Source organism: Polistes fuscatus, unplaced genomic scaffold, assembly GCF_010416935.1.
Source record: "Polistes fuscatus isolate 324 unplaced genomic scaffold, CU_Pfus_HIC Scaffold21, whole genome shotgun sequence".
NCBI classification, from domain to species: domain Eukaryota; kingdom Metazoa; phylum Arthropoda; class Insecta; order Hymenoptera; family Vespidae; genus Polistes; species Polistes fuscatus.
In genome coordinates, this window is record NW_025113098.1 from 118,069 (window position 1) to 139,552 (window position 21,484).

The window sequence follows — 21,484 nt, forward strand, 5'->3', positions numbered from 1 at the left end:
AATCATAATCATTAATATTTAATTATTATCAAATACCCTATTTTGTAATTACGGTAATATGACATTAGTATTAAAACTTTGATCGCGTATTGTGGTGGTGTGCAGATATTTTGTTACTTTATATTTCTTTTTTTTATATAGTAATTATATATATATATAATATATTAATATAATATATAATATTTTTAACATTAATATATTATATAAAATATATTATATAAAAATTTAATTTTAATTTTATTAATTAATTTAATATATTAATAATATTAATATAATATAATATATTATATATTATTATTAATTTTATTTAATTATTTTATTTTTAATTATTTATTTTTTAATTATTAATTATTATAATATATATATATATATAATAATATAATAATATATAATATATATATAAATATATATTTTATACATTGATATATCGATATAAAGATTTTCGAAATAGACTATTTTCGAAATCGTAATATATATATATTAACTAAAAGATCGTAGTAATTGATAAAAAGGTGATAATTAGTAAGTAAATGAAGAGAACGTTATATTGTTAAGACGAGCGCCATTTGTACGCACGGACCATTGACCGTCATTCGTCAGACCATAAGCTCCGCCCATATGAGATCGACCATACTTGTCCGAAGCAAGTCTAACGTTACCGCCTTTTCTAACCGCCTCGCGTATCAATCTCGTTGCACAAAACTAATTGGAGATAAAGTAACTTTTTTTTTCTCGTCTTCGTATCAATTGTTTCTTTTTTTGTTTTTTTTTTCTTTTTTCAATTCTTTTTCTCTTATACAAAGATCAACAAATTAGAATCGAGACGTTGAAAACCAACAAAGTGGATACCAAGAAGACACTACCATCTCCACATTTTTTTCCTTCCAAAAGTATTATTTAAAATACATTTTCTACAAATCTGTCTGTTATGTCTCTTATTGAACCTACAAAAGCAAAAATATTATAAGGATCCTATTTGTTGAAAACAAATTCATCAAAATTTATCCAATTTTTATCAAATTTATCTAATTTATCGTTTTTTCTCAAAATCACAGTTGGTATTACAACGTGTCAATTATTTTACTAGTCTCTGTAAGATTTTTCTCACATTTGATTAATTCAATCAATCATTTACACACACATACGCAGACGCAACTATTCAATTTTTCATTTATAATCATAAATTATTATTTTTCTTATTTATATTTTTAATCTAACTCTTCTATCAAGTCTCTAAAATAGAATATTAGATCAATGGAAAATATATAGAAATATACCTTATTCATTTTAATTTCTTCAATCTTTGGATTATTAACATTTGGATATTTTTTAAAGTAACTATCTCAAAAAAAGCAAGAGTATTATCTTTGACGTTTCATAGCTTGTCAATTTTGAATGAATCATTTATAATACGTTTAGTTTCGTGTGACAATACATCAGAGGAGGAAGAGGAAAATGCAACATAGTGTTCTTCGTGCAGATACCAACGCAAATAAGAAAACGTTTGTTCGTATTCGATTAAATGTTCGGACAATATTGTCTTCGGACTGGAATTTAATGAACAATCATTTTTTTTTCTTTTTTTTAATATAAATATATATTAAATTGTTTCAATTAACAATTGGTCTCACCGATTAACTTGCCAATCTTTTTTGCGTATCATTTTTGGCATAGGAATTGAAATACCCGAAGGTGGTAAGGTTTGAAACGCAATCTCCGTTAATAAATTACGACTTAAATCGCTTATGAAATTCAACCCGACGACGTTTTTTTCGTCATAAACGTCCTTGGACTTCACTTGCCTTCGCGGCGTCAGTTTATCTGCAAAAGATAAACCGTGGGGGCCGGGGGGTGGGGGAAAGAAAAAAGAAGAGACTGTTATCAGGAATGAAAAGGAGATTAGAATGAAATTTTCCAGAAAATTTTTCTAACATACACACACGCACACACACAGAAGATACACTGTTTGTAACAAAGTGTCTTCTTCTTTTCTTTCTTTTGCTTTTTTCATTCTTATCATTTTCTTTTCTTTTTTTTTCTTTCTTATCCGAAATTAATAATTTACATCTGACAAACTCGCATGTAATAATAATAATAATAATAATAATACCGAAAATAAATGTGTAATAGAAGAAAGATGATGAGTAGATGGTAATTACATTAATGATGTAATATCAAAATTTATGTGATAACTTGTGAAAATGAATAATGACACACCTATAAAAACAAATCTTATAATACACATTAATATTTTTACATGCTCGGCATACTGCAGTTAAAGGCTGAACTTAATCCCACTACTGTAAAAAGATAAAAATAGAAAAAAGATTCGCGTGATCATTAATTTTATATTGAAATCATTATCTTGTTTATATATATATATATCAGGAAATAAAACGTAAGACTTACGATAATCCGCGTCTTTATACTGGACCGTGTTATGTAAAGTCAATGCAAGATACGTGTGGTATTTTATATAACTGCTTTCCAATAAACTTAATTCCGTTACGGTACGTAATAACTTTTTATAATCCCAATGGTCTCGAATATGGATACACATTTCTATTAACTGTATTAAATAAATTTATGTTAATATGTAAACATATAATACAGAATTATTAATATATATACACAGAATATTTCAAAATATAAAAGTATAACTTAAACAATGGTTTTAAAATACGTTAATATAATTTGAAATAATTAATATGATTTTTATTTTAGCGTAATTAAACCATTCCTGAAGTTATCCTCATATATTTTCAAATACTTTCTATAAATATTTTCTTACATTGTTTACAGTTGTCATTAAATCTTCAAATTCTTTCGTTAACAAACAATGTTTGTGGACTTTATCTAAATATTCTCTGTGGACTGAAATAGACAAAGAAAAAAAGAAAAAAATAAAATAATGTTACACAATAGACAATTGTAAATGTAACATAAAATAGATTGTTCATAATACATACCGGATATAACTCCATCGAGACTATCAGCTTGAGTTAAAGATTGATCAAACATGAATCCTAAACTTTGCAATACTTGTCCTGATAGATAAGCATGAATAGATCCTATAGCATGTAATAACCAGAAACGTAAACTTTCAAGACGTCTTATTTGGAAGTGTTCGATATTGTTTTTAGCGTGTAATGATTTTAAACCTTCCAAGTCTGAAAGCAAACAAGTTAAATTCCCATGTATTCTTGCTTAAGCGTTAATTTAATTATGATCCAAGAAGTAATCATTTACCAATGAATTTTAAATTATTTAACGTCCATAAGGCCCATTTTAATTTCAATTGAAATCGAAATATCTCGTTGTATTTAGTTAGAATGTCTTCATTTAATACAATATTTATGGGCCATCCTGTTGCATAACATAAAGTTATACTATCTACGGCTTGTACCACTTGATGCGTACTGACATCTTGTACTATAATTGACCAATGCGAACTTGAATCTGGCCATTGTTGAGAAAGTATTTCTTCTATTATACATGATAAAAAATATGAATTATTCCACGTTTGATTATTTTCTATCTGTAAAAATATTCTATTAATTAATGTATGTCGTATTATATGATTTTATATATATATAATAATGGTTTTTAATTAAAAACAAATCTCTGATCTACCTCGTGAAATAATATCTGATAAAATTTATTCATAATATGACCAGCCTCCATCATATAAACCGATCTCATTAATTTCAAATGCGATTCCAGTTTATATTCCTGCATCATTATATTTTTTACTAATTTACTTGCACTACTATAACGTAAATCTAAAATTTCGGATAATATCTTTTCCAAAATTTTTTTTAATGGCAACGTGTGTTCTGCAACTTCCTGCAATCTATATAAATATATACATAAAATTATTATATATAGATTGAGTAAATACAACAATTCAATAATACAAAAGATTACCTATTAAATAATTTATTTCTATGTTTGTTACCGTAATTAGTGGATATACAGTTTCCACTATCCACCACATCTTGCTCATATAAAGCCGACGGTAGATAATCCTTAAACGCTTTCATTAAAAATGGATTGTTCACCGCTGACAATTGTTGCATTATATTTTTTTCCAAGTCTTCGTCGCATTCTGAAATTGATGCGATCCCATCTACCTCCGATGGCGAAATATCAATCGGTTCTTTTAACTGACTTGTATATTTGCATATTTCAGACAACAACAAGGTATAAAATTCATCCTTTAAAGAAATTCTCTTTTCTAAAAGAATTCAATAACATTAAAATGAAATATGAAAAATGAAATATATTAATTATCATAAATGAATAATATACCTTCAGTTTGAATTTTCTCATTCCACATTTCCATGATACGATTTAACGATACAAGCAAATCAATACTGTGTCCAATATGTTGTACTTTGTTAATTAGTAATCGCATAACATTATCCTCCAAACAAATATCATCCAAAGGTCTTGCCAAAAATTTGACGCATTGGTTCTTACTTTTTGCAACTTCTTCATCTGAAATTCTAATACAATGCATAAAATTTTGAATGAAAAATTTAGCAATGATTTTAATAAGTCTTTTTTACCTTTCTATTATAAATTCATTTCTCCAATCTTCTAAACGTCCATCGCCTAACCATGTATCGATAATGTTCAAATATACAGGAATAGTAGACAGATATAAATTAACACATAAATTTGTCTTTTCTCGACAATGAGAATTTGTAATTTGTAAAAGTAAATTTGAAAGTAATTTTGAAGCGCAATTCCAATTAGATGATAATTTCCAATCGGATACAGATGTTTTGTGAACTTCGTGCAATATTTTAATTCTTTTCAAAGGTTTTTCTAAACGGGCCAATAAAGACAGTAGTGTCCGGTTACTAGCTGCAAAAATGACAATAATTAATAAACGTAAGTATAATATATATAACTTTATTAATACCTTGTTTTGTAATATCTTTCTCAATGCTTATAATCTCCATCCTAAAACTTAAGAGTTTTTCTTTGATCGCAGCATTATATGCTTCGTATATGAATGGCGGTTTTTTATATTCCAAGTAATTTATATTTTCGTTCAACAATTCTTTGTCAAATACTTCTACGTCTTGTATCATAGTTAAATATTCACAAAGCGGTGATAACATATTTTGAAAAGCAGCCTGTAAGAATAATTTATAAAAATTAATTCAATCCCATATTATCTCACATATTATTTTGTAAAAACTTACAGTAGTTAAACTTGGTACAGAAACATTAGGCCTAATACGGAATGCAAATTCACTTTCTCGCTCAAATATTGTCATCTCTGTTTGAACATGGAAAATCCATAATATTTCTTTACACGCTTGGTATTCGTTAAGTAGAATAATATCGGAGAAATCCTTATGAACTGTTTCATGCCTGTTTGATACGTTAGATTACTTGGAAATATTGCGTTATAGAATATGCTAAGTTCTGCAAGGAAATTACCAAATTTGACAGAAATGTGCATCAGGATATTTGCTGCATACAGGATATTTATAAATCACCGATTTGTCCCACCATGTATTTTGAACGTTCGACGTCAACCATTTTCTTGACTCAAATTCCTCTATTAATGACTGCATTAGTATATCTGATTTATGTTTAACGTCTATTGATTCTTCCGATGTTATACCGTCTACAGTTGTCAAAGTTGTTTCGACTGGTACGCAAGAAAGATCTGTTACTTTTTCTGTATCGTCTGACCACTCCTGCGTACAAATGAATTTATAAATAAAAATATCTTAAAACAAATATATATATATTACATTAAACAACTTACATCGCTACTTTCGTCGTCCTTAAAATCACAAAAGAAATCTTCTTCCCCTTCTTTTAAATAATCAGCCCAATCAATCTCTTCGATAGCATCTTTTTCATTAGCAATGGTAAGATTAGTATGAAAATCTCCTTGAAAAGACTTTAAATTATTCAAATCCACTTTGTCAATTTCAGATGATAAATCAAACAACAAAGCTAACAAAGACCATTGTAAATCGTATTGCGGATGATGTTCGAAATCAAAACTATTTAAAAAGAAATCTATGAGTTCTTGAAATTTTGTAGCCTCTTTAAATTTGGCATATATGGATAATTTGGTGTTAATATTGTTAATAGATTGTTTCACTGCATGACTATTAACGGAAAGATATTGATGATGTTTTATATTGGAAACAACAAAACGTTCGCAAATTTGAAATCCTTCTTCATCTTCCTGTTATTAAAAAAAAAGTACAAAAATTTATTTCTATTAACAAATTACAATTTTGAAATTATTCAAGGCCGATTATAACCTACCTCGAAATCAGTTATCGCCGTGATCAAAAGTTTTATATCACTTTGTATATCCTTCAAAATTTTCGTTCCCATTATTTATGTTAAAATAAATAGTATATTTAATTTAAATCGATTAATTACTTCTTCATTAAAAAGGAATAAGTAAAGCATCGCAGGTAAACAATCTTCTTAAAGTCACGAATTTAATGTCAGTTGTCACCTACAGAAGCGCTGACGTCGCCACAGTCATTTTGGCGGTAAATTTGATTATATCGTGCAAGAGAGTACGTAATATAAAATTAAATATTTATTGGGCTTTAGTCCAATTTTATTCTAATGATAATTTTGTATATGTATGCGTGCGGTAAGTAATAAATATATCAACTTTGTCAAAGTAAACAACATTGTTCTGTTCTTGTTAATAATACTCTTTCATTTAAACACAGTAATATATTATTTCATATTCGAATAAATATAACTTAATTACTTGTATAATTGATTTTTAAAATAAATTTATAGAGTTCAGGTAAAGGTAAAAAAAAAAGCCAAGAAAACCAATTGATAAAAATAATTAAATACATAAAATATAATATGAATATAATTATTATATATAAATAAATTACGCTACACATGAAGTTCTATTAATCTATAATAATAATCTAAGATTTATAACAATGAAAATGTTAATATACTGTAGTGTATACTAGACTTATATAATTGAGAATATCTATTATTAACGTTAAATATTAGACTACATCGAATTTTGCAAAAACAATGATATCATATGTATTTCAATTACCGTATATAATGCGATTTAGCTTTAATGTAGCTACAAGAGGGTACAATCCTATTTATAGAACATAATACTTCAAAAAGAGACAAAAATATCTTGAAAATGTATATCAAAATCATGCAATATAAAATACTATCGAGATTCTAAGATATAAGCTGTATACTTATAACACAAATTATATAATATTTTCAGACTTAAATCTTTCGTATTTGCTGCTACTTATTTAACTAACAATAAGATATTTCTTACATACTTATATATATATAACAGAGGGAAAACAGAAAAACAAACTTCGAAAAAGAAATAAAACTAAAATGAAGAAAAAAAAACATTTTTTCTACGAATTTCAAGATACAACTATTTTAAATGCTATCTTTGTACGTTAAGGTGATTTTTATAAAAAGAAAAAAAGAAAAGAAAAAAGATAATCAATAAGAATAAGAAAAGAATTTAGAAAAGGAGTACTCAGAGGAGATACGTAAAGAAAAAGTTTGACATTTTTTAAAATAAAATGTTCACGAAGAGATATCTACTTCTTCAATCGTAGAAATAAGATTATCGAGTCCAAATAGAAAGCCTTCTTCGTGGTTACCCTGTTCCCATGGGCGTCTATGTGTCACTTTAAGGCCTTCCGGCAATTCGTAAGTTTTAGCAAAATCTATCAACCAAACTCCAACTTTTTCATTATCATAAATCATGAAGATACTGCTACCTATGATCTAAACAAATCAACAATGTTAATTAACATATCAAAATTATAATTCAACAGAGAGAACACGTGATCCGAGTACATACTTCATGAGTCTGAAAGTATTTGGACTCCTCGATCTTTGTTCTTAGATTTTGAAGACGTTTCAATAGATTTCTACGAGTTTCCTCTTTCTTTCGAAGAAATGTTTTCATAGTATCTAACACTTCCTCGTGCGATTTAACTTTTTTTAATGTGATTGGCGGTGTTCCAGGTAATTTCATAGCTTCGATTCTAAATCCATGACTACACGTTGAACTTTGTTGTTCGCGAAATTGCATATATCGTAATTTGGTTACGGCACGTTGTTCGTGTTCCTGTTCTGTAGGTGCATTCGGATCAACAGCAATCATCTTTTGATATAGATCTGATCTCGCCATGGTCTTTGATACTTCCGATTCTAAAAACGTTCGTGTACCCATTTTAATATCCATTACATGAGGATCGTTAAAACCAAATAATAAATCTTGTAACTCGATGAACGTGTCTCCTTTGTATTCGACCTCTCTGTAATACCTAAATAATATAATAATAATGATTTCATTTGTTTAAGAAAATATAGCAATTAGCAAATTTTGCACATAATACGAATTATTTAAATAATAATATGTAATACACAAATCTGTATATACACTGACATTATTCTTTTAATTTGTATTCAGTAGTCGAAGAAAAACAACTGTGATCAATGGTTTTTGTTTATCGAAGGAACGTTATATTAATTATTTATTAAATATATATATCTATATACCTAGGAATACAATCTCGTAATGCATCGTCTTTACTTAAAGCTTCGTAAACAATGCGTTCAGTATTTTCAATTCCTCCACTTTTTCTCTTCCATACAGTACCAGGTCCAGCAGGTGCAAAACCATCAGGGTGTCCAGATAATTGGAACCAAGATTTCAGTCTATTTTTCAATAACACATCGCTAGCTGGTGCAGTAAGATCCAAAGCATTCTGTCAAATAGATAAAAAGAAATAATTTGAATAGGAACTGTTAGATAAATCAATGATTCATTTGAATTTTGAATGTATCTACGTTTAAACAAATTACCAATGCGAGAAACTTCAAAGACAAATCCTCATCGGGCATAGTAGTATCGGAAAGAACCAGTGGAAATTGTTCCATCTTTTTAATCGTAGCTGCATCGTTTGGCAATTTGGCAATAGAATTGACAGTCCTTGGTCCAGCACTGTTGGAACGATTTGTACCAACGGAAGTATTTCTCCTCCATTGCCGAAAGGCACTGTAATTGCTGTTACTCGAGGATGCATCCTTTTGCCGTCGAGTATCTTTCCGTGCCGCAGAATCATGATTGTTTATTCGGTTTTGTTCTTTGTTGGAAGACTGTAACAAGAAAAACCTACTAAGAATTTAATTCAGTCGATAGATCACATTTTATTTTACGAATACGATCTTTCATAATATATTTATACATGTTTGAATTCTTTTTAAACAAGGTTTCAAATACGTCTCAATAATTTACCTGATATTTTATAATATATCATGACCTTGAAATCATATACGTATGTTCGTATATTCAATGTATTTGCATTTTTTTTACAATTATTTTTTTTAAAGTATCGCAATTAATTGAAATCTTCAAAGTTAATGTTTTGTTAAAAAACAAAATCCTGAGTTTATTATTTGAATAAGTTGTAATAAAAAATCAAATGTTCCATTAACTTATATTTCATTTTCAAAATCCTGAGTTTATTATTTGAATAAATTGTAAGAAAAGGAAAATATATTTAACAAAAAATAATATTTTGTTAAATATAAATGATAATTATAATGAGAGAATCATTTCTTAATTCGTGTTAATTTATTGAAATTACTATAACTATTATCATGTACTATCGTTATCGACAAAAAAAAAAATCGATGTAAAATTTATTGTATCGAAAGATAGAAGAAGAAATTAAAAAAAAAAAAAAAAAAAAAAGGAGAAAGAAAAAAAAACAAGAAACTGTTACATTGCAAAGTATAAAAGTAATACTTCAAATAGAGAAATGAACGGTGAATACGAAAGAGACGTGTGTTTTGCGTTATCTTCCACCGTCAAGAATTTACTGCATAACAGTAAGAATAAACGCGTATGTATATTTGCATACGAGGAACGTCGAAGACACTTTACAAAGACGTCAGAGTATGTGTAACGAGAGAAACAACTTATATAGCGAATACATTTTCTAGGAAAATGCGTGATACGTATTTAACGGCAAAGTAATTGGATTTTCTCTCACGCGTGGAGGAGGTTTTTGCACGCGATATTTTTGTTTGTTTTTTTTAATAAATAAAAATTAATAAATAATTTAATTTTTTAATTTTTTAAATTTTAATTTTAATTTTTTTCTAATAAATAAAATTATTTAAAAAAATAAAAATAATTTAATTAAAAAAATAATTTTATTTTATTAATTAATTTTATTTTTTAAATAAAATTATTTAAAAAAATTATTTTATTATTATATACAAATTGTCACGAATAAGATTATATCGTATATAACATTTGATTAAAATTCTTTGTTTGTATTACATTGAAACACGCGAAGGTGAGATGAAAAGAAATCTTCAACCTAAAACAAGGAAATTAGTTTCCAAAATTTACAATTAAACACAAATTTAGAGGAAAACACCAAATCTCGAACAAGTTTCAAACCTACTTTGATGTAAGTTCTAGGCTCAAAACTTTTCAACTCACATTTCTGTTAAATTGAAGATTTTTCTGGGCACAAAATGATGAACATCGATCAGCAGATTAAAAACATGTGCATTCATTTGTACGAAACTTATTGGAAAACTAATGAAATAAACGGTAACATTTTTGCACTTCGTAGAATGAATGCGCATTTATATATATAGATATGTTGATAAATTTATGAACAGCATACATATGTATAAGTATAAGTATAATAATATGAAAGAAAGGTAAGTAAATACATTTGGTTTTATCTAATCGGATTTTTTCTTCGTACTGTTGCGAAGTAGAAGTCGAAGTCGAAAGTCGTCGAGGAAGACGACAAATAAATTTCCGATGATGCTGATGGCGCCATCAATTTTATAGCTTTGTTATTATTTCACGACGTCTATATACACATATATACATATTTACATATACATATATATACATATATACACATCGTAAAATAATAATAAAACTATATATATTATCATATAATAATTTATTTATTATTATATTCAACATTATAATTATATATTTTATAATTTTATATAATTACAATATATTCAATATTTGTTAATATAATATTAATATACAATTATATAATAATTTATTTATATATTATTAACATATAATTATATAATAATTTGTTAATATATATTAATATACAATTATATAATAATTTATTTATTATTATGCAACATTATAATTATATATTTTATAATTTTCTATAATTAACAATATATTCAATATTTGTTAATATAATATTAATATACAATTATATATTATATTAATATATAATATAATATTATATATATTATATAATAATTTATTTATTATTATTCAACATTATAATTATATATTTTATAATTCTATATAATTAACAATATATTCAATATTTGTTAATAATATTAATATATAATTATATATATTTTATATAATAATTTATATATATTATCATATTATAAATATATCTATAATATATAATACCTAATATTATATTTGCAGTGTGGCGCGGTGGCAGCACGAGCTCCCGCTTGATCATTTAAGTCAAGCAGCGTTAAGCACGATTAATACTTGGATGGGTGATCCGCTTGAGAAAAAAAAAACAGCCCACGTGCCATTGACGCCAAGACTCCTCCACCTAGTTTAATACCTAGCTGATCCTAAGCCCAGATAAAAAAAAAAGGTTTGAGGGTGAGGCAACAACAACCAACCAACCCCTACCCTCGGTAAAAAAAGGAAACAATAAAGCGCCTTCCGGAAATAGTAATAAAAGCCATAACAGGATGAAGTCCTAATAAAAAAGAAGAAGAAATATATACAGGTAGTATACAGTAGTTGTTTGTTCTCCACCTTAAATAGCAAGGATATACAAAACATGGTCAGCAAGAGGTGGAAGAAAAAATATATTGGTGTTTCATGTATTATATATGGCGTAACGATTTAACATTATTATGTTTGTCACGTTTTCATAGTTAAAATCGCATCTCAAATGAATAACAGCCAAGAGAGCCAAGGGATATATCAGGTGTCCGTGTATTACGGAATTCGATTGAATCGCAACGTGTCACTCATTCTAATTATATTCTGCAAGGTAAAGGAACTTAGAGGACACGAGGAAATTGAATTAGCGAATTACGTTTGCCCAACTAACTTGAAGTTCTTCTATTCCCAATAGCAATAAGCAAATAAGTTATATACCTCATTCGAGGTCAAAAAGCGATCGCAAATTCTTCAAACATCGGTGTTATACGTGTGTTAATGCTAAAAGGTGTTTGCGGAATTAAATATTCTCGAATAACCTTTTCTTCTTCTTTATATATGTTGCTTTTATGTGTTCAAAACTTTCCATTATTTTATTAGATAAGTATAGAATTGAAAGGTCATAAAACCTTCATAAAAATATGTGTAACTGAATATATAAATAATGAATATAAAACAATTTATAGATTTGTGTGTGTGCAGTAGACATTTTTTGAAACGTTGCCCAAAGTACATAACCAAGGAATTGTTTTATCGTTATTCGACGTAAAGATAATTCAACAGCAGGGACATCTTCTTTAACGAAATATAATGTGTACATTATCTAGATAAAATACGGAAAAACTCTTGATTCCTTACGTTAATTCGCAGATTAGCTAGGTAAACTGCACACATTAACAAATTTCAAGCTTTAACGGTTAACATGTGTATAAAATATATGCAGAAACAAAAATCGTGTTTTAAATGGTAGTTAAAAAATAATAAAAATAGAAAGAAAAAGAAGAAAAAGAAAAAGAAGAAGAAGAGAAGAAGGAGGAGGAAGAAAAAAATAACCAAACTATTTGAACGTTTCACGTTAATTCACAGATTAACTAGGTAAACTGCACACATTAACAAATTTCAAGCTTTAACGGTTAACATGTGTATAAAATATATGCAGAAACAAAAATCGTGTTTTAAATGGTAGTTAAAAAACAATAAAAATAGAAAGAAAAAGAAGAAAAAGGAAAAGAAGAAGAAAAGAAGAAGAAGAAGGAGAAAGAAAAAAAATAATCAAACTATTTGAACGTTTCACGTTAATTCACAGATTAACTAGGTAAACTGCACACATTAACAAATTTCAAGCTTTAACGGTTAACATGTGTATAAAAATATGCAGAAACAAAAATCGTGTTTTAAATGGTAGTTAAAAAATAATAAAAATATAAAGAAAAAGAAGAAAAAGAAGAAGAAGAGGAGAAGAAGGAGGAGAAAGAAAAAAAATAACCAAACTATTTGAACGTTTCACGTTAATTCACAGATTAGCTAGGTAAACTGTAAACACTAACAAGTTTCAAACTTTAACGGTTAACATGTGTATAAAATATGCAGAAACAAAAATCGTGTTTTAAATGGTAGTTAAAAAACAATAAAAATAGAAAGAAAAAGAAGAAAAAGAAAAAGAAGAAGAAGAGGAGAAGGAGGAAGAAAAAAAATAACCAAACTATTTGAACGTTTCAGTTTGTTGCATAAACATACAAGAACGATAACGATCTCGTTACTAGCAACCTACAAGCACGTATCGTTTACGTCAATCGTCAGAAAAATTCAAAGTTCGCGCCCTTATTTGCATACACTCGTAATACTTACATGATATCAATGATTTGTTTTTCTTTTAATCTTTCTATCTCTCTCTCTCTCTCTCTCTTTCTTTCGATGATCTTTCAAGTCGACATTTCACGATCGGAATTTCCACCTGACGACGATATGGTTTATATTCTAATAACACGACACGATAGTGAATGATGATGATGATGATGATGACAACGACCTAGCCTTGCTCACGTGTATCGCGATTTGCGTGTTAAACGAATCGAATAAAAAAGAAAAAAAGAAAAAGAAAAAAGAACTAAACGATCGCAATGAGCTTATATTATCGATAGCAAAAAGTATAATCGAACAACAGGATACGTGTTGGTGTGTTCTCTTACCGTCCAATGACACTTACCGTTCTATTATACATTTTTTTTTTCTTTTTTTTTTCTTTTATAGATTATTTCACACTCGTCTATTAATTTCTACGATGATATTTTTGTTTTTATTTTTTTTTTTAGAAATAGGAAAACCTACTCGTAATTGGTTAATAAAAATAAAAATAAAAAAACAATAAACCCGTATCAATATAAAAGTAATAAAACTTACAATGAGTCACGGAGAAAACAATGCGGGTGGAAGTAGAGGGGGAAAGGGGGGATGCGGAGGAGGAGGAGGAGGAGGAGGCGTGGGAAAAAACAAAATGAAAAAAATAACAAATTAAAAATTACGATCGTGTTTCTTTTTTTTCTTCTTTTTTTTTTTTTCTAATGACTGGTAATTAGGATAATACGAAACCGAACGAGTTAATGACGGTGATAACAATGACTATGTCAATGCTAGTTGTTCAAAGAGGAATTTTACCGTGACATAAATACTGCAATGATCTCGTTTACGTTGTAACACGAGGACCTATTTCTCCTCTATTTTTATTTATCATAGAAAAAAAATTAAAAAATTAAAATTAAAAAATAAAACAATTCATCATAATAATTAAAAATTGTTTTGAATACCATTTAACTGAATAATTACACAATATTTAATTCATGATCAAAATAAAACAAACCTCAAAAAATTACTTCAGATCAAATATAATTAAACAATCAATCTAAAATTAATTTAAACTTAACTTTAACCATAAAAAAATTAAAATTAAAAAATAAACAATTCATCATAATAATTAAAAAATTGTTTTGAATACCATTTAATTGAATAATTACCCATATTGAGATCACCCAATATTTAATTCAAGATCAAACCTCAAAAAATTACTTCAGATCAAATTTAATTAAACAATCAATCTAAAATTAATTCAAACTTAACTTTAATCATAAAAAAATTAAAATTAAAAAATAAAACAATTCATCATAATAATTAAAAAATTGTTTTGAATTCAATTTAATTGAATAATTACGCAATATTTAATTCAAGATCAAAATAAAACAACAATAATCAAATCAATAATCAAAAAAATTAAAATTAATAAAAAATTTTTAAATAAAATTCAATTCAAATTTAAAATTAAACAGCAATAATAACTAAAAATAAAAAAAATTCAAAATCAATAATATTTTTATTTATTTCTAATACCCAAGAAAAAAAGAAAGAAAGAAAGAAAAAAAAAAGAAAAAGAGATAAATCGAAATGCATTATTAACCAACCCTTTGCACTCGAGCGGTGCCTATAAGGCGCCCGGCTGATTTTTCAAGTTTCATTAAATATCACAACATAAACTAATTACAGAGTGTAGTATTTATCAAAGTTTGTTTTTTTTCTCGACATATAAATGAATAAACCGATGATATTTTATTACTTCTATACGCTTGTTTGTTTATAAATGTTTTTACAGTACCTGTAAAATGTCTACTTAATTTGGCCGAAATCGTCGTCGAGTTGCTGGTTCGCGCAAGAGAAAAAGGCCTCGAGTGCAAAGGGTTAATATTAAATTAATAATATTAATTATATAATTTTATAATTATTATAATATTAACCCTTTGCACTCGAGCGGCGCCGATACGGCGCCCGGTAGCCTATTTCAAGTGTCAACTCAACCAAAACTAATTACAGAGTGTAGTATTTATCAAAGTTTGTTTTTTTTCTCGACATATAAATGAATAAACCGATGATATTTTATTATTTCTATACGCTTGTTTGTTTATAAATGTTTTTACAGTACCTGTAAAATGTCTACTTAATTTGGACGTATTTTAAATTTTGATTTGACACGATTTGTAAGTTGCACATTTTGTTCTCATATCCGCATATTGCAATTGTTTATAAATGTTTTTAAAGGACCTGTAAAATGTCTACTTAATTTGGCCGTATTTTAAATTTTGATTTGACACGATTTGTAAGTTGCACCTCGTGTTCTCATATCCGCATATTGCAATTGTGAAAAGAAACGTAATAGCAAAAGTGGAGGAGGGGCTAAAAAAAAAAAAAGAAAAAATCTATGTCGATGATGGATCGATCAGTATGTTAATAGAAAGAAGAAGAAGAAGAAGAAGAAGAAAAAAAAGGTTGACGCTAACAAGATGCATCATAAGTTAATTACTACACATTTTATTTATCTTTGGACGTAAGATGGGAAAAAAAAATAAGAAAAAAAAGAGAAAAGATAGAAGAGTGAAGAACGAAAATGAGGAAAAAAAAATAAAAAAAAATAAAACACCCGTAAATTACTTAATCACGCGCATCTGAAAAGTCAAACGGAACGATCCAAATTTAGTAAATTTCTTTATTAGTAGATGTTGATGATTAATGCTTCGAACCTTAGAGAGAGACTTGATTATTGAATCCTGACTGCGAGATTGCCATAAACGGAGATAGGAATTAAGAGAGAGAGAGAGAGAGAAGGAGAGAATGAGGATATTGTTTTGTAATTCTTTTTTCGTTTTATATATAATATCAACATATATGTTACACGATCAATGTAAAGAATCCAGGCATTGAATATGAAAATTTAATAGATTATATATATACACATTTTATATATTATATTCAAATGAATGAATTCATTAAATTTACTATTAAATCCAATTTCAAATTTAATTTAAATTAAATTATTCAATATTGATTAAAAATGTAATCCAGAAATTTCTTCAATAAATTATATTTTCACTTGAATTTTATTCAAATTTTACAAATTAAATTTTACTTAATCAAATTTTTGAAACAGCAATACATAAATAATAATTTTAAGTTTTTATTATCGTGGAATATCAATTAAATTACAGATTCCTCTAATTTTATAGATTGTTCAAAACCCATTGGTCAATCAATAAAATGTGTTTCAGTTGACTGTGTATTTAAAACACTAATGTAAGTGTTTCTAAACTCATATAAGCGAAACAAACGAAAAATTTACAAATTTCTATACAATTTTCTTAATAAATTTCTGTTAAACTATCAAATGTGTTTTAATGTGGGTGGGTTTAGTACATGGATGAGATGGGGGAGGGTGGAGGAAGTAATTTTAAGAGGAAAACGAGATAAATTCTTAACAGAAACTAAACGCACACATCACATTAATATTTATAGTAACAGAATAACAAAATATATCATTAAATAAGTATTAATGATTGAAGCTTAAGTTCTTGTAGCTGGAAAGTTGAGAAAACGCGCGTGTACTCACTCGTGCACATGTGAGTGCACGTGTAGGTGCACAGGACGCAAAATGAAGATCATTTCGTGATCATACAAACATACATACACCTGTCGTGATTCGTTTTATTTATAATAATTTTGGATCATTTTACTCTCCTTCCCCCATTTGATACACTGGCCAATAGAATAGGACATTTTATAGATTGTTCAAAACCCATTGGTCGAGTTTTCAAACCCATTGGCCAATCACAATAAAATGTGTTTCAGTTGGCTGTGTGTTTAAAACACTAATGTAAGTGTTCCTAAACTCATGTAAATGAAACAAACCAACGCTAACAAACAAATTTACAAATTTCCATACAATTTTCTTAACATTATTTATATATATATATATATATATATTTATATATATATTTTTATATTTTTATTTATGATATATTATTATTTATATATATATTATATATATATATATAATTTTCTTTAGTTAAACTATGAAATATGCTTTAGTGGTGGCCTTCCGCCCATACTTTAAACAAAAACCACTGAAACATATATTTTTCAGATTGATCACAATTCTCTGATCATTCTATACAACTTTTTCAAATTTTCCAAAGCCTAAAAATTCGTGTAAAAATCTTCTCGTAGACATTCGTGTTCTTATGATATTTTAAACGACGTTAAAACAGACAAATGTTTAGGAAAATGACACGAGATATGAAAATTTAAGGAAAAAGATGAAGAAAAATAAATAAAAAAAAAAACAAAGAATGAGTGAGTAAGTGAGTGAGCGAGAGAGAGAGGGGGAGAGGGGGGGTGGTAAAGTAAACCGGATAAAGCAATGACGTAAATGTCGGTCAAGTTTCATCGAAACCCACATTACAAGCTTGCTCGACCACGAGATTAAATCGTATCACGAAGCAAGAGAGCAGAGAATATATATGTAACGAGTATACTCTACACATATAAGTGTAAAGAATATATATGTAACGAGTATACTACACATATAACGGGTCAATGATCTTCCGTTGGAAAGCGGGTAGTTTCACGAATCAACGAGGGCATGAACTCTTTATACCCGACGTCAGCAAACGACGTATGTGTACTACGTTACGCACGATATTACTCTTTTATTCATAGCATCAGAGATATCATTGTATTTTACTTTTGTCCATTTTTTCAATGTTATATATCAACTCGAGAGGTGAATTTTTTTTTGCTTTCTTTTGTTTAATGCTTCCATGAGCGTTCAAATGAAAATTTATTGTAATAAATGAGATAATTTGTATAAAATGTTTATGTGTAAATTATTATTTATAAATCCAAATGTGAAAGAAAAAATATAATAATAATAATAAATGTAATAATAAATGAGCTAAAAATTTCATTCAATATTGATGCTACAGTTGAAGCTAAAGTATACCGTTAATGCACGGATTATCTAGATAATCTGCGGAATAACTGATTTCTGTACTTTAGTAAGAAACGTAACAGTTAAATGATCGCATATTATTTCTAGTAGGTTTACTATAATTATATGATCAAGGATTTTCTCGTTTCGTAATGAAAAATATATGGGAAATTAAAAATTGAAATAAGAGAAATTTTGTTGCAAGTTTTTCATGTCTTTAGATATTGAAAAAACACGAGAAATCTTGTCTCAGCGGTTGTTTAAGTTTTAAAATATATTCAAATGAGCATTTACGGGGTATTGTAATAAATGAGATAATCTGTATGAAATGTATGTGTAAATTATTATTTATATATCCAAATGAAAGAAAAAATATAATACTAAATGAGCTAAAAATTTCATTCAATATTGATGTTACAGTTGAAACTAAAATATACCGTTAATGCACGAATTATCTAGATAATCTGCGGAATAACTGATTTCTGTACTTTAGTAAGACACATAACAGTTAAATGACCGCATATTATTTCTAGTAGGTTTACTATAATTATATGATCAAGGATTTTCTCGTTTCGTAATGAAAAATATATGGGAAATTAAAAATTGAAATAAGAGAAATTTTGTTACAAGTCTTTCATGTCTTTAGGTATTGAAAAACACGAGAAATCTTGTCTCAGCGGTTGTTTAAGTATTAAAATATATGATTTTATTCTTTAAGCAGTTAAATTTGACCACTCACGGTAGGAATATGTATGCATGAAGTGTCGATAGGTTTAGTGTTAACAATGATCCTGTTGAAAATCAATATTTAATGTATAAAAATTAGTTAAATATATATCTTTGATACTCATGAATATAATTAAGTAGTAATACAAACTATACATACTTTGAACGACGTTTCTTTTATATTCTTGTTTACACGTGGAGCGTGGTTACTTTTTATTGATATCTTACTTCATTCAATGTTTCATTTTTCTTTGACTATTAAATAATAATTAAACTGTTTTACTAAGATCTTATCTAATAAGAAAAAATGTATACAATGAAATGTTGCATTATCAAGGTTCAAAGGTTTACTAAACATAAAATCATTTGTCTATATTACAAATGTAAAATAATATCGAAAGAAACTCTTACTTGTATAATGATACTTTTGTCAGAAACTTAACTGTTATCTGATAAATGAATAATACAAAGTAATCGTTGTGTAGAAGAAAATGAGTGTTGAAAATGAGTGTTGAAAGCCACACCTTACATAATGTTAATAATACAATTTTAATAGACCTTAACACAGTTTTGGTTCTAATTTATTACATAGAAGAAAAATATTGAAATATTCATAAATTTTCACAGGGGGACGCATAATTTATAATATTCAATTATCTCAGGATTGTTTCAATGAAAATTGTATTAATAGTATAATACAAATAGTTGACATAGAGTGGTATATTACAACAAACGTTGAAATAAAGATTAATGATACGAGATAAGGAGATGTTATTATCATGAAATAAGTTTGCATACCTTGTTGAAGTGAGCCTGCAGAAGCCGTTCATACTGATCAACCGCACGTAGACAAAGTCTCGTGGTGAATGTTTCCATTCGTGTTGGTAGGGGTGCGTGACACACGCTACTTGACATTATTCCCTTTTTGTATTTTTCTTTCCAACACTCCTCCTATTTCTCTTATTTTTCTTCCTTTTTCCTTCCTTTCAAATAATTCGCGCAACTTGTCCCCATGTGCAGAGTATAAAAACGTCACTCGTGGGTTATGCACTTATTATGGTTATGCACTTGGCACGCACACGTACTTACGAATCATCGATGTGTAAGTAAAATGTAATTAAAAATCAATCGAACTTCTCGAATGTTTGTTTTGTTTTGTTTTTTTTCTTTTTCAGAATTACAATTAAATTAACATTTCAAATGTTTATCATTCCTTGTCCTCTTCAATATCTTCGACATAGATGATAGAAATATATAAACACCATAAGAAATACTTTCACATGCACCATAGATGTGAACATCAGTTCGAAAAAGAGAAAGCGACTGTTGCGTCCTCTGACCAATAAGAATGCAAGAATACCAATCTAGAGATACGATTTGATTGGTTATATCAAATCAAATACATATACATATATATATTCTCTATTAACTTACTTCCTTTTGATTTTATTCACGTATTCTTCGTTCGGTGAATTATATTTTAAATATTTCTATCGTTATCTATTCTAACATTTCTATGAAATGTTTTATCTATTATCTATTCATAGAAATTTATCTGATAACAGAAGCTTTCACTAACAATGTATACAGTTTTATTCCGTATAACCAAAAAAGAGAACACGCGACAGCAGAGTGTAAGAGAGAAAGAGAGAGAGAAAGAGATATAAAGAAAGAAAGAAAGAAAAAGAAAGATGATGATTCGTTGAACTATACAACACCAAACACCTCTCTCTATGCTTCGTAATATACTGACTCGCGACTGAAGCACGAGAGTAATTTTATTGGCTTGCTTCTCTTTTGCGACGACGCGTCGAATAACATCGTCGAATAGCGTCGTCGAATAGCAACGTCGACCAACCACCGCCCCCACCATTATCACCACCACCACCAATAGCATCACACCACTAGAACTTCTTGCGTATTTTATATACATGAAAGTATAATACACTCTCAACAAAGTTGAACACGCGAACGAGAATCGATAATGATTATTCGGGTCACAGCCCCCTGCATCCTTTATTTCTAAGAGAACACATTTTATTTTTACGACGTTGCAAATATATATATATAAATAAAATAATTAATTATAATAAATAATATAATAATAAATAATAAATATAATAAAATATAAAATAAATATATAATAATAAATAATATATATATAAATATAATAA

General features: G+C 27.6%; 2 protein-coding genes across 3 annotated transcripts; both read right to left on the reverse strand.

Annotated features, from left to right (window-relative positions):
- Positions 1–519: 519 nt before the first annotated feature.
- Positions 520–6,797, reverse strand: LOC122517759 (gamma-tubulin complex component 5). 2 transcript variants are annotated; one of them, XM_043636307.1, is made up of 14 exons: positions 6,307–6,797; positions 5,792–6,223; positions 5,458–5,720; positions 5,217–5,388; positions 4,931–5,147; positions 4,572–4,872; positions 4,312–4,508; positions 3,928–4,237; positions 3,634–3,853; positions 3,250–3,538; positions 2,970–3,170; positions 2,792–2,874; positions 2,410–2,569; positions 520–944 (listed from the first exon to the last, which is right to left on the reverse strand). In XM_043636307.1, the coding sequence occupies exons 1-14, from the start codon at positions 6,376–6,378 to the stop codon at positions 898–900; spliced, it is 2,964 nt and encodes a 987-aa protein (XP_043492242.1). In that variant the 5' UTR covers positions 6,379–6,797; the 3' UTR covers positions 520–897. The 2 variants fall into 2 exon arrangements, with proteins under 2 accessions (XP_043492242.1, XP_043492240.1); XM_043636305.1 differs by lacking the exon at positions 520–944 and adding an exon at positions 2,108–2,300 and having other exon boundaries at positions 6,307–6,796.
- A 249-nt stretch (positions 6,798–7,046) lies between these two features.
- Positions 7,047–21,125, reverse strand: LOC122517768 (inositol-trisphosphate 3-kinase homolog). Its single transcript, XM_043636320.1, has 6 exons — positions 20,745–21,125; positions 20,109–20,674; positions 8,884–9,177; positions 8,578–8,786; positions 7,874–8,342; positions 7,047–7,797 (listed from the first exon to the last, which is right to left on the reverse strand). The coding sequence occupies exons 2-6, from the start codon at positions 20,223–20,225 to the stop codon at positions 7,594–7,596; spliced, it is 1,293 nt and encodes a 430-aa protein (XP_043492255.1). The 5' UTR covers positions 20,226–20,674; positions 20,745–21,125; the 3' UTR covers positions 7,047–7,593.
- Positions 21,126–21,484: the final 359 nt, after the last annotated feature.

Bases quoted from the DNA above. Each gene is read 5' to 3' on its own strand.
- LOC122517759 (XM_043636307.1), bottom strand. From the start codon at position 6,378: ATGGGAACGAAAATTTTGAAGGATATACAAAGTGATATAAAACTTTTG. The intron at 6,224-6,306 runs GTAGGTTATAAT...TTTTAATAACAG, and splicing joins CGGCGATAACTGATTTCGAG to GAAGATGAAGAAGGATTTCA. The intron at 5,148-5,216 runs GTAAGTTTTTAC...TTATTCTTACAG, and splicing joins CTGTACCAAGTTTAACTACT to GCTGCTTTTCAAAATATGTT.
- LOC122517768 (XM_043636320.1), bottom strand. From the start codon at position 20,225: ATGTCAAGTAGCGTGTGTCACGCACCCCTACCAACACGAATGGAAACA. The intron at 8,787-8,883 runs GTAATTTGTTTA...TCTATTTGACAG, and splicing joins CTTTGAAGTTTCTCGCATTG to AATGCTTTGGATCTTACTGC. The intron at 8,343-8,577 runs GTATATAGATAT...TATATTATTTAG, and splicing joins TTACGAGATTGTATTCCTAG to GTATTACAGAGAGGTCGAAT.